Source organism: Choristoneura fumiferana, chromosome 8 (assembly GCF_025370935.1).
Source record: "Choristoneura fumiferana chromosome 8, NRCan_CFum_1, whole genome shotgun sequence".
Classification (NCBI taxonomy): Eukaryota; Metazoa; Arthropoda; class Insecta; order Lepidoptera; family Tortricidae; genus Choristoneura; species Choristoneura fumiferana.
The window spans coordinates 9539139-9552561 of NC_133479.1; the positions used below are offsets into that span (position 1 = coordinate 9539139).

General features: G+C 37.1%; 1 protein-coding gene across 1 annotated transcript; it reads left to right on the forward strand.

The window, feature by feature from the left end:
* The first annotated feature begins 1412 nt into the window (after positions 1-1412).
* On the forward strand, positions 1413-9760 carry LOC141430382 (opsin-2). The gene is made up of 7 exons (XM_074091059.1): positions 1413-1618; positions 4436-4645; positions 5177-5313; positions 6242-6407; positions 6987-7173; positions 8822-8904; positions 9444-9760. Exons 1-7 carry the CDS (start codon positions 1452-1454, stop codon positions 9550-9552), a joined length of 1059 nt encoding a protein of 352 aa, XP_073947160.1. The 5' UTR covers positions 1413-1451; the 3' UTR covers positions 9553-9760.
* The last annotated feature ends 3663 nt before the right edge of the window (positions 9761-13423 follow it).

The window sequence follows — 13423 nt, forward strand, 5'->3', positions numbered from 1 at the left end:
GGCCAAAAAGCTTTTATAGCTACAAACAAATAATAAGTCAGGAATTGTACTGCGTTTATAAAAATGGAAACTGTGTCCTAAGTGTGTCCTGCACTGAGGTGCGCATGCGCATCATTTAATTTTGACTGGCATTTATTTTGCAAGTTTATTGAGCTCACGTCAAATTTTCGCATTTTTAGGGTTCCGTACCCAAAGGGTGCCAACGGGACCCTATTACTGAGACTCCGCTGTCTGTCTGTCTGTCCGTCTGTCACAGGGCTCTATCTCTGAAGCCGTAAAAGACACTTGAAATTTTCACAGATTATGTATTACGGTGGCCTATACAAACGAAAAATATTTTTTTCAAATCGGTTCATAAATAACGGAGTTCTGAGGTACGAGTAACAGCCAAAAAATACAACCGAATTGATAACCTCCTCCTTTCCTTAGTCGCTTATAAAAAGAAGCTGTCATTATCAATATATGACACGTCATTGAAACGTTAGATGTAAGAAGTGATCCGTCTGAACGCCCGTTGTCTATGAAATGGGGAATCTGACATTGCATCACGCGAGCCAACAATTTTAACACTATATAGATTCCTCTTTCCGAAATAAATATTATTATATTATTATTATTAATCCTGTATTCTTTCTGAATTTTAACCAATCAACAAGCACTGTGTATTTGCAACTTGAAATTGATTCGTATCGTTTTGGTTTTAGTATGGATGGCCACTTTTTGTGTGGAATTTGTTCCGAGTTACTTCCTGACTTATTATTTATTCGTATTTTTATAGGCTTATATCTCGTAGGAGTGTGTATGAATTGAGTCTAACATACACGACCTGTCTTTATCGTTTTGTCTTATCTAAAAGGGCGTCAACTGGGCCCAGAGGCCGTATTGCCTAATGTTTCTGACACTCGCGATCGCAATCAAATGACAGATTTCGCATACAAGAACTGTCATTTGAAATCGCGAGCGTCAAAAACGTTAGGCAATACGGCCTCTGGTTCCAGTATTCGAACTAATTTGTGGGAATTGTATGAAATAAGCCGAAACGAATACGAACTGATAATTATGAACTGATATGCGTACAAATTGTATGTTGTACGCCGTTGTGGTGGCCTAGTGGTTTGACCTATTGTCTCTCAAGCAGAGGGACGTGGGTTCGAGCCCGGGCTCGCATCTTTGAGTTTTTCCCGAACATTAAAATTTACCACGGGCTTTACGGTTAAGGAAAACATCGTGAGGAAACCGGCACACATCGGCGGAGCAATTCAATGGTCTGTGTGAAGTTCCCAATCCGCACTGGGCCCACATGGAAATACGGTCCAAGCCTTCTTAATCTGAGAGGAGGCCTGTGCTCTGCAGTAGGACGTAATAGGCCGAGATGATATGGTGATATGAAATAACAACAAATTAGTAGTTTTTTTCTTGAACACAGGTCGAACGGCATCGAGGGCGTAGAAATGCTGGGTGCGGGGCTGACAGGTGTGGACCTGGCCGCAGTGCCGGAGCACTGGCTGTCGTACCCCGCGCCCCCAGCCGCCGCGCACACGGCCCTCGCGCTTCTCTACATCTTCTTCACGGCTGCTGCACTCATTGGAAATGGACTCGTTATTTTTATATTTTCAACGTAAGGGTTGGAACTTCTAATTCCGTTTTATTTACATTACAAAAATTTAAGGCTCTACCATAGGTTTGATACTGACCCTGAGAGTCTGAAAAAGCTGAAGGTAAGCAAGGTCGATGGGAAAGACCACGTCGCCTCACCTACCCGATGGTCACACCTTGTTGTCTTTCACTGGCACGCCTGTCATAAAAAACACTAAAGACTACCGGAGATAGAGAATCAAGGTGAGGCATAGTGCAACGAGCCATCATCCGCTCAGATAATAATAAGACACGACCTGAAGGTACCGAACCGACTATAGCGACGAAGAAGAAAAATACCATAATGTTTATTGTTGGTTTTTCTTCTACATGCCTCTAAGCTTTACCATAAAAAAAAATATGACAAAAAATAGAACTGACTACAAGAAATCATGAAAATAATTTTCTACCAGTCTGAAGTCGGTGCCCCAGCACGAGCTAGCAGGAGTGGACCTATTATCGTCTACCTCACCTACATACAACTATACGAGTATATTGGGCTTCAATCACTCCTACTGGCTCATGCTGCGTGTGAGTGTTGCTGAGGCACCGACTTCAGACTGGTAGAAAAATATTTTCATGTTTTTTTTTTGTAGTCGGTTATATATTTTTTATGCTTTTTTTCACACTTTTTTAACCGACTTCAAAAAAGAAGGAGGTTCTATATTCCAATGGTTAGTATTTTTTTATGTATATTCACCGATTACTCAGTCAATTGTGGACCGATTTTCAAAATTATTTTTTTATTCGATAGAATATTCTTCTGAGGTGATCCCATTGTCACCAAGTCAAGGTCTAATGATGGGATCCTAAGGAAATCGAGGGCAAACCTCAAATTTTATAGGCACACCTATAGCGATTTTAGCATTTTTAGCATTAAGATAAGCATTTACATTTAGAAAGTATCATTTGGTAACCTGGACCTGATGAAAAAGACCGTAGATGACCAATGGAACTCGTCAAAGCTAAGTAATGCTCGCTCGTCTATAAACTATCATGATTAATATACCTAGATAAGCGACTAAGAAGAAGCTTTAAGTTAATGATTCTTTTGAACTGATCTGATGCTGAAGCCAGAAGGTAGGCAACGGAACTCTGTTATAAAACAACGTGACTAAGTCGTGTTTGGGCTTAATGGAATCGTTGTGAGATGTGCTTTGGCTACAAATAACTAAAAAGTGAGAAATAAAGAAAAATTTTAACAAAAAAGTAAATACGACCCCAAAAAATAAAAAAAATGGAACCGACAAAAACCTTTGAAAATATTTTTCTAGGTACCTACTAGCTCCAAGTCGGTGACTCAGCACGGCCCAGCAGAAGGGATTGAAACCCATGGTATGTAGGTGAGGTAGACGACTATTATTCCATTCCTGCTGGCTCGTGCTGAGGCACCGACTTCGAGCTAGCAGGTACCTAGAAAAATATTTTCAAGGGTTTTGTAGTCGGTTCCATTTTTTGTTATTCATTATTGAGGAGTGCTGGTGCTTCACCACCCGTTCCATTTCACTATATGCATAACGACGAGCATAAATTGCTTAGCAACTGTGTTAAAGTAATTGAAATTCAATCCGTGAAGTACTTGGTATTGAGTAGTAGCTCTGTTGATCAAATGTTATCTTCATCATCAGTTCCACTTCTCCAAATGATGATTTTCAATAGCAATGAAATTACACAGTATAACAGTAACGACCGCAATGCGCGAGTTACTACTAAATTTATCAAATTTACCATACAGGTCCCTACAATATTTGAAGAGTTCCCTCGTTTTCCTTAAGATCCAATCATCAGATTCTGATTTGGTGCTTATGGGACCTAATTGAAGGCATTCTTACACGAACGCAAAAAAAAAACAAATCGTTCATAAATAACGGAGTTACGAGGAGGTAACAAACATAAAAAAAAATTGTAACAAAACTTGAATCGACTACAAAAAACCATGAGAATAATTTTCTACCAGTCTGAAGTCGGTGCCTCAGCACGAGCCAGCAGGAGTGGACCTATAGTCGTCTACTTCACCTACAACCTACTTATATATTAGACTTCAATCGCTCCTGCTGTCTCATGCTGAGGCACCGACTTCAGACTGGTAGAAAATTATTTTCATGGTTTTTTGTAGTCAGTTAAATTTTTTCTTATATTTTTTTTCACACTTTAGTGTATATAATCTAAGATACAATAGTTTAATGTCAACTGCTCGACACCTTTTACGAAAGATTGCTTTTTCTGATGCAGAGACGTTCGTTATTGAGGAGTCCTGGTGCTGCACAACCCGTTCCATTTTACCAAATGCATTACGACGAGCATAAATTGCTTAGCAACTGTGGTAAAGTAATTGAAATTCAACACGTGAAGTACTTGTTATTGAGTAGTAGCTCTTAGAGTTGGTCAAATGTGGTCTTCATCATCAGTTCCACTTCACCAAATAGTGATTTTCAAAAGCAAATGCACGAGTTACTGCTAAATATATCCAAATTACCATAGGTGTCCCTACAATATTTGAAGAGTTCCCACGATCAGATCCTAATTTGGTGCTTATGGGGCCTAATTGAAGGCCTAAACGAACGCAAAAAAAAAATTAAATCGGTTCATAAATGATGGAGTTCTGAGGCAAAAAACATTTAAAAAAAAAACAACCGAATAGATAACCTCCTTCTTTTTTTGAAGCCGGTTAAAAATACAACCGAATTGATAACCCTCATTTTTTGAAGTCAGCTAAAAATTATCATTATGAGAATAAAACATAACCTCTCGTTTTAAACGACGTAAGAGCAGGCAGATAATGTCTAGCTTTCCTTTGCAGGACCAAAAGTCTCCGGACGTCCAGCAACCTTTTGATATTGCAACTGGCCATATTCGACTTCATAATGATGGCCAAGGCGCCCATTTTTATCTATAACAGCGCCATGAAAGGTTTTGCCGCTGGTGACATAGGATGCCAGATATTTGCCTTGATGGGCGCTTACAGTGGCATCGGTGCGTCAATGACGAACGCTTGCATCGCTTTTGACAGGTAAAACTAGCCATAAAAATTGACACAACATTTATTTCTCTGCGTTGCCACTTCTACCCGAGCATGTGCGGCGGCCTCAAATACGGCCTCAATAATGGCGCAAATATGCCTGTACAGGGCAAAGTTACGTATTTGCACCGTTTAGGGTAGAAAGTAAGTCCATGAGGTCAAGACGCGAAGGAACTAGTAAAAGAGATTTCTTCGCGCCTGGTAAAAATGACTGGTGATCAGAAAGCAGGCAGTTTTTCGGTCAACGTTTGAGCCGGCTATTCAACGCGGAAACGCTACTTGTCTCTTAGGAACCTTCGACTGATATTATGACAAATACATATTTTCTGATTTTGAATTCATTTCTTGTCTTCCTGTCTTCTTTGTTCATTACTTGTTTGATTATATCACTTAAAGTATATTACTTTAAATGATAATAAAATTCAATATTTCCTTGTAATTTTTTTAAGAATAAGTAGGTGTTCGTTAGGTAGGCAACGCTTTCTCGAATGGAGCTGCGATAACGTCTTACACATTCCGCAGGCATTCGACCATCACACGGCCGTTAGACGGTCGTCTGTCTCGAGGGAAGGTCCTTTTGATGATAGCGTTCGTGTGGATCTACGCCACGCCCTGGGCGCTGCTGCCACTGATGAAGATCTGGGGCCGATTCGTGCCTGGTACGTTCCTCAACTGATTCTACATCCAACTAATATTATAAACTAGCTGGTTGCTCGCGACTCCGTCTGCGTATAATTCGTTTATCGCTATCGTGCGGGAAATATTCCGGGATAGAAACCATCCTTTGTCCTTCCCCGGGATTCAAACTATCTGTATACAGAATTTCATCTAAATTGGCTGATCGGCTTTGATGTGATGAGGTAAAAACAAACAAACAGAATTACAAACTTTCGCAATTTATAATAATGTAAGAAAGATATTTTAGTTGAACTAAGTATTGTCCAAGTCCAAGGGAACAGTGCAAGTTTCCTCCAAGTCGATTCAGTAGTTTTGGTGCGTTAAGTATGTATGTACCTATCAGTCCCATGGAAAACGTGTAGTTGGCTTAAGAGCGCAATTCTAAAACGAGAGAAAGAGAGAAGCAGGTACCTACCTTAAAGAAATTATTTCTACCTCTCTAACCTATGAGCTTTAAATTAAGAATTTATAATTGAGTTACCCCTATATAAGACACTTTCGACACTTTTCAGGAATTGTAAATAATAAATAAACAATATTGCGTTGCTCTGAAAATAAAGATTTTATTGTAGTAGGTTCTTCCATACACATAAAACATGAAAAACATGATGCCTCTAGGTTGGCAACGCATCTGCAATACCCCTGGTGTTGCAGATGTTTATGGGCGGTGGTGATCTCTAAACATCAGGAGACCCATCCAGTCGAATAAATAAAATATATAAATCATATTATCCTACCTGAAAATAAAGAAACGACATTAAAAGTCTATTATTAAGTTTAACAATTCCTTTTATATTTAGTTTTTGTAATATTTAAATCATTACACACATTATGAGCACCATAAACTAAAGAAATAAGTTTCTTTACATATCTATTACCGGAGTATTATAAAATGACCGTTTATTCCAGAGGGCTACCTCACATCGTGCACATTCGACTATCTCACGAACACGTTCGACACGAAGTTGTTCGTGGCCTGCATCTTCACTTGCAGCTATGTCTTCCCGATGTCCATGATAGTGTACTTCTACAGCGGCATCGTCAAGCAGGTTTTCGCTCACGAAGCTGCTTTGAGGTAACTTCTTAATCACTGAATTAAGGGCCGTTTCACCCCTCATTGCTAAATTTGATTTTTGCTTATATGGTGATGATGATGATGATGATGCCGTCTCCATTAATTCGGTAAAACGAACAGAGACGACATCTAAGTTATCTGTCACTTACAATTTATCATTGAAGTGGTAAAACAGGCCCTTAGTATTAATGTTATCATCATTACATCTAGATAGGTACCCCCCAATAATAGGGTAACAATAGGGTAAGTAGGCCGCCTATTGCTCACCTCAGAAAGTATCTGTGTATGTACCTGTGTTTTTGTACTGCTTGCTACGTGTTGGTGTGCAATAAAGAGTTATTGTATTGTGTTGTATAGGTACTAACGTCGATGCAACGCCACGAGTATCCTCTCAAACTCCTACGCTGTCTTCGTATTTAACGAGGTCGCCTAATCATGTTTACGAGTAAGGCGGCGCTTCATTCTCGCAGCTTATAATTCGCAACCACTCAGTTTGCGTTAAAACCTTAAGATGACCACTGAATGACCGTAATCGATGGCCAAGTGTGCAATAGCTCTTAAACAAATTTTTTTTTTCAGAGAACAAGCTAAAAAAATGAACGTAGAGTCGCTAAGATCCAACCAGCAGGCCAATGCCCAGTCCGCTGAAATAAGAATAGCTAAGGCGGCGCTCACAGTGTGCTTCTTGTTCGTTGCGTCATGGACGCCTTACGGGATCATGTCACTCATCGGAGCGTTTGGGGACCAACAGTTGCTGACGCCTGGGGTAACTTACTTTTACCTACCTAGCCAATCGCCCATTATAGTCTGGCCAGTGAAACGAAAATAAAAAAAATAGGGTTGGCAACATATATAACACATAAAAAATATCTATCACTAATACTTACGTATCGGGGACACACACATGAGCGCAAACATATCGTCACTACTTTTCAAAAATCTCGTATCTCAAATCAATACGTCATCAAAATTGACCCTTAAAACAATGTAGGTACATTAAGTTCACTCAGAAAAATCATCGAATTTAAGGTAAGTACGAGCTTTTTTCAAAGTAGCGACGATATGTACATAGTAAAAATTAATGAAAAATACTGAAAAGAGACAGTGAGGATTTTATTAAAAATATACAAGGTGTTAATTAAATAACTGAAAACCAGAAAGTAGTTTTTTATTTATTTATTTTATTTATTTATTAGGATCTTTATATGTTTACAAGATACATGTACAATCTAACACTAAGTCTAAGTGCCTCATCAGTTACAGAAGGACACCGCATCCACTATTTTGAAACATTTGCATTAGTTTGCTCAGAATCGAGAGTAGAATCGATTACACATGTTTTAAATTAGGTTGTGCTTGTGTTTTTAAATCCTTTTTTTACTGTGCCCTGTCTAAAAGTTACGACTGCAACAGGAAACAATTAAATATTTTAGCGAGGTTCCATATTATTTCGATAATTTAATACTGGCCGTTTTGTTGTCAATGTACGATTTTCTTTTAAAAACGTCAAAGCGCAACTGACACGTACAAATTATGAGTGTAGAGTTAGAAATGAAGTAGAATTACTGACTTAGCAAAACAGACGAATATCTTTTAAAATAATGAAGGTATTGAAAAAGAAATGTAATCAACTAACTTAAAATGAAAAAATAATTTTGGGGTGTCTGAGGTTTTCAGTTATTTAATTAACACCTTGTATAGGTAGGTATTCTAATTCAATCGGAATGATCTGAGCCATAGTCATAGTCTGACTCAAGAAATTCATCATCACGGACATTGATGAGAAATGATTCAAGTTTCTCTTCTGTTCTTTTATCCTTTTCCTTGTAAGCATTTTTAATATTGCTCACGTCACGTATTCGTGCGAATGTGAATGAATTTACATTGGTTTGTCATAAATCAATTTTGATTTACGTTGTTACATGCCATTTAGGGCTGCCAGAACGAGGTTAGCTTTACAATTATAGTGCCAGAATTCGCTAGTCCTCATCTACCTCAAGTATGGAGAACTGCCGTGCCTAGTCATCATAATTATATTCTCTTACGTAAAACATTAAGAAGATACAAGTACAGTCGAGTTCATAAACTTGTGAGCAATCTGATCAAAAATATCTGAACACGACTCTATTTTTAACGGCATAGATGCGTGTTGAGATATTTTTGATCAAATTTTTGCTCACAAGTTTATGAACTCGACTGTACCTAATTGGCATTATGAGTAGAGTGTGCTGACACCGTAGTTGTACATACCTACCTGCCTACGCATCAGTGGCATTGAACGATTAACTGGAATAGTTTTCAACGGCGTGTATTCGCTGATTCGTTCCAGACAACTTTATGGATTTACACATATTTGTTCCTTTATGCCCTTTGTACAATAATACTCGTACATTAAGTTTTTATTAATGTTGTAGGTAACCATGATTCCTGCCGTGGCATGCAAAGCAGTAGCATGCATAGACCCCTGGGTTTATGCAATTAGCCATCCGAAATACAGGTTTGTACTAACTAACTTATGCCTATCAAATTTGTACCTTGAAAGTTTTCGCTTATTCATTTTTATAGCATTCTGTTAAACGTATTATATATTCGCTAATAAGTATTTCATTTCACTATCATATTTTATATAAAAAAATAAATAGATACTTCAGCCCCTTTGTTCTTTGTATGTGATGTATTTATTCGAAAAATTGCAATTAAATATGCGTATGGCAATAAGTAGAACAATATGGTACCATCGAGCTAGTCTCATGATAGAGTCAAAAGTTGGACACTGGCACTCTAATGTAACCAAGCCATGTTTGGACTTAGGGTGTGTTTTGGTTAAGAATGTTATCCAGGGTCTGATAATGGAGCAGTCAGACATGCACTAGAACTCCAAGACGACTTAACCTAGCCGTGTTTGGACTTGTTAGAATTGAATTAGGGTCTTGACCACTACTTATTAGTTTCTATGGTCTGATGATTTTGCAGTTGGGCAGTTACCATTAAAGTGAGTTTTTAGATTTTTAAATAATGTTAATTATTCTTATTTAGACAAGAACTCCAACGTCGAATGCCCTGGCTGCAAATAGACGAGCCCGACGACAACGCTTCGACAGCCACGACTAACACCACTAACGCACCGCCTCCTGCGACAGCCTAAATCGTTACTTAAGTTTATTAAGTTTTACTCAGTATTAAAACTAAATTTTAATTAATGAAAAAATATAAATTAAGACTCGGAGATTACCTAACAGTAGACCGTATGCTACGCTCAGCTATGTCACTTTTGTCTACCTATCTGTTGGCACTGGCGTGTAGAAGGGAAAGACCTTCCGCCTGAATATACACTGCTACTATGGATCTATTAATGAACATGTTACTTATCTATTTATGCTTGTACAGTCAAGTGTCAAAATATGGATCTTTTCAAATTATCTCAAAAATATGTACCTGCAATTTTGTTACGTAAAAGAATGTGGCACATATTTTTGAAGCATTACACAAGAACATATTTTTGCATTCGGTTGTAGAAAAGAAAGAAAACGTGAGCATAAGAAGCTGTTTTCTTTATGAACCTAAATACCTACCTATAGACTTACTTTACCAACAATACCAATGCACGTTATAGTACACAAAGAAAATAGTAAGTATAAAGATAGTAAGAAACTTTTAATTTTATTTTATTACTATTATGATTAAGTTGTTGCGATACAAAGATCGAATATATTGACGACTACGGCGATTTGTATAAAGGACACGAAATAAATTATCACTATATTTTAAGCAATTCAAATTTTACCTCATTATTGTACCAATATTCTTATACCTATTAATAAACATTTAAATGGTACTAGGTATGTGGTAAAAAAAATTGTGTTTTATTTATTGCCAAATTACAACCTCAAAATAAAGCGATCAGAGGCGTCTAGCCCTTGTAGCGCCCGTATGCAATGGTGTCACACAGGCGCAGGTTCATTGAAAGTGCTGCTGCTGGTGCCCCTAACACCGTTACGCCCGTGTGCAAACCACACTCTGCACCATAGGTAAAGCCGTGGGAGGGTGCGAAGTGCTAGGTGGGTATTATTAACAAAGCAATTTGTATAGACTTTAACTACCTAATTTTAGTAATAGATGTTTGTGTTATGATGCTAGCTTGAATTATTGAGCACTGTCCCTGTTTTGTTCTTAATTCCTCTACATCTCGGACATTTTCCTTATGAAACGGTTTGTGGTTGAAATTTTATACTGAGTGATACTCACAAAACCGGTCTTCAAAATGATACTCATTTTGATCTGAAAAAGATATTTAATTCATTACTAGCGATATAAGAACAATTATATAATTTTACTTTTATTCAAAGAATCCAATAAGATAGCTTTATCTTTTTGTTTTACAGAAAAAGTACAACTAAATATGAAGTAAACAAACCCTGACATAACAAAAATAAAACACACTTTTTGAATAAATTTTACTTACCTCATTTAATTTGAATGACCAAAAATAAATTCACAACCTTTTGTCCACCCAAATCACGGTATCACAGTAATTTTGTATTATAAATTAATACGTTATAGGTTTGTTTTTTGTCACAATGTCGCGATGAAATTTTAAAACGTCAGAGCATCAGAGCCAAAAAAGTTGCGGACGCTAGGTGGCGTTGATGTCGTGCACAGAGCCAATAGGGCAACATCGTCTTTGAAAGCAACGTAGGTACCTATATGGGCCGCCAAAGGGCCGCCGTGTAAGATGAACATCATACTGCCCCATTACGGGCATACGTACGCTGCCCCACGTTGGGCGCCACGTATTGATGAGCGATGGCGCCAGTGTAACATTTACAACCGGCTATTGCCTTTTTTAGTTTGTCGGTTCTGACGTTTTGAAATTTCATTGCGTCATTGTGAGAAAAATCAAACCTATCACTAATTAATTTATAATACAAAATTACTGTGATACCGTGATTTGGGTGGACAAAAGGTTGTGAATTCAACTTTGGTCATTAAAATTAAAAGAGGTAAGTAAAATTTATTTAAAATGTTTTATTTTGGTTATGACAGGGTTTGTTTACTTCATGTTAAGTCGTACTTTTATTGTAAAACAAAAAGATAAAACTACTTTAATGTTTTCTTTAAACTAGTAAACATATATAATTGTATCGAAAATACAAAAAAAAAAAAAATACAAAAAGACTCCAAATAACCAATCATAATATATAATTGTTCTTGTATCGCTAGTAATAAATTAAATATTGTTTTCAGATCAAAATACGTATTATTTTGACGACCGGTTTTGTGTGTATTACTCAATATAAAATTTCAACCACAAACCGTTTCAAAAGGAAAATTGTTGGTATCTGCTGGAAATGTCCAGGATGTAGAGGAATTGAGAACAAAACAGGGACTGTGTTCAATAATTTAAGAAGACAATGCAAAATTAGACAGTTAAGTCTACACAAATTGCTTTGTTAATCATATGAGTAAGTACTTAAGACAGATGACAGAACCTACATTATTTCTACTTTTGGCCACTATTAGCGCTGCGATAGATAACATTACCCCCACCTAGTACTTCGCTCCCAGCGAATATCTGATGGAAAAAAGTGTTCATCTAAAATTAGATAAAATGAGGCGTTGGTATTGAACACGAGAAACTTAGGGTCGTAAGTTCGAACTGACCAGAGCAGGAAGAAGCATCGAAGCAGCGCCAGATGCCCTCACCGTCAAGCTGAGACAATGGTTGAATAAAAACAAAAAAACATTCATATGCACATTTATTAATAATGTACCAGTAAATTTTTGTACCAATAACAGCTTAACAAATTAATTCAAAGTTAGCATATTTGCCACATTAATTCCCTATTATAAAAATTATCTAATTTATCTAATAGGCCTTAATAGGGTAATAATAGGTATCAGTAATTAAATTCCGTTGCATTTAGATTATTATTATAAATAAAAATAACATCTAAAAAGAGAGGCCACGTGCGGTAGGTACTTACTGAGCGGCGATCTATCATTTTTAATTTTTACTATTTAGCTAGGTGTTTTATTAGATAAGATCCTTATTAGGTCTTAATTATTAGGTTCATTAATACCCCCAGAGAATAGCTGATTTACCCCCGTGGGGACAATAAATACCCCAAGGTTCGGAACCACAACCTGTCTTTTCTGTTTAATCGAACATTGAAGATCGCATATCTTACCAGCATAAAAATTGAGCAGCATAAGTAGGTACTAAGAGCATAGAAAATTAGAATTAGATCCACTACAAACGTTTATACAGGATGGAAAAAGTCTATGGGCCCTGGAGAGCAACTACCTTAAATCCTTTATAAGTAGTTAGCTAATTGAACTAAAATGAAACATTCCTTTATGAAACAAAACTGCATTCAAAGATCTCCTAAACTTTGCTTGTCTCACCCGGGAATCGAACCAACTAAAAATTAAACAAATTAACACTCGCAAATTTATTACACAAATCGATAGGATTATTGTTCAGGCTACAATGTGTCTAATAAACATTTGGTGGTTGAAATACAAAAATAGCTAAAACTAATATTTATTTTATTTTATCATCAATTAGAAGAACACGCAAACATGAAACATTTTTTTTCTTAGACGGGAAAGAGAAAGAGTTTTAATAATTTATATGATCACATTTTTTTATTCGACTGGATGGCAAACGAGCAATTGGGCCTCCTGATGGTAACAGATCACCACCACCCATAGACACCTGCAACACCAGGGGGATTGCAGATTCGTTGCCAACCTATAGTTTTTCGAAATGAACCCCCTCGCTCTGTATACACAAATTTAGTCTTCGTTGATATTAATTTCGTGTTGCACTCTGCAAAGTGTGTGGCATATGCTCCTAATAACATTTTCTACCGCATCCCTTATATTAGTTCCTGTTCAGTACGTTTTATAAATATCATTTCATGGTATCTCGTGCAACAGATGAGTGTAAGGCCAAATGTTTATTACACAATCTTATCGATTCGTATAATAAAATAGCGTGTTTTTTTTTAGCT

Bases quoted from the DNA above. Each gene is read 5' to 3' on its own strand.
- LOC141430382 (XM_074091059.1), top strand. From the start codon at position 1,452: ATGCTGGGTGCGGGGCTGACAGGTGTGGACCTGGCCGCAGTGCCGGAG. The intron at 1,619-4,435 runs GTAAGGGTTGGA...TTTCCTTTGCAG, and splicing joins GTTATTTTTATATTTTCAAC to GACCAAAAGTCTCCGGACGT. The intron at 8,905-9,443 runs GTTTGTACTAAC...ATTCTTATTTAG, and splicing joins ATTAGCCATCCGAAATACAG to ACAAGAACTCCAACGTCGAA.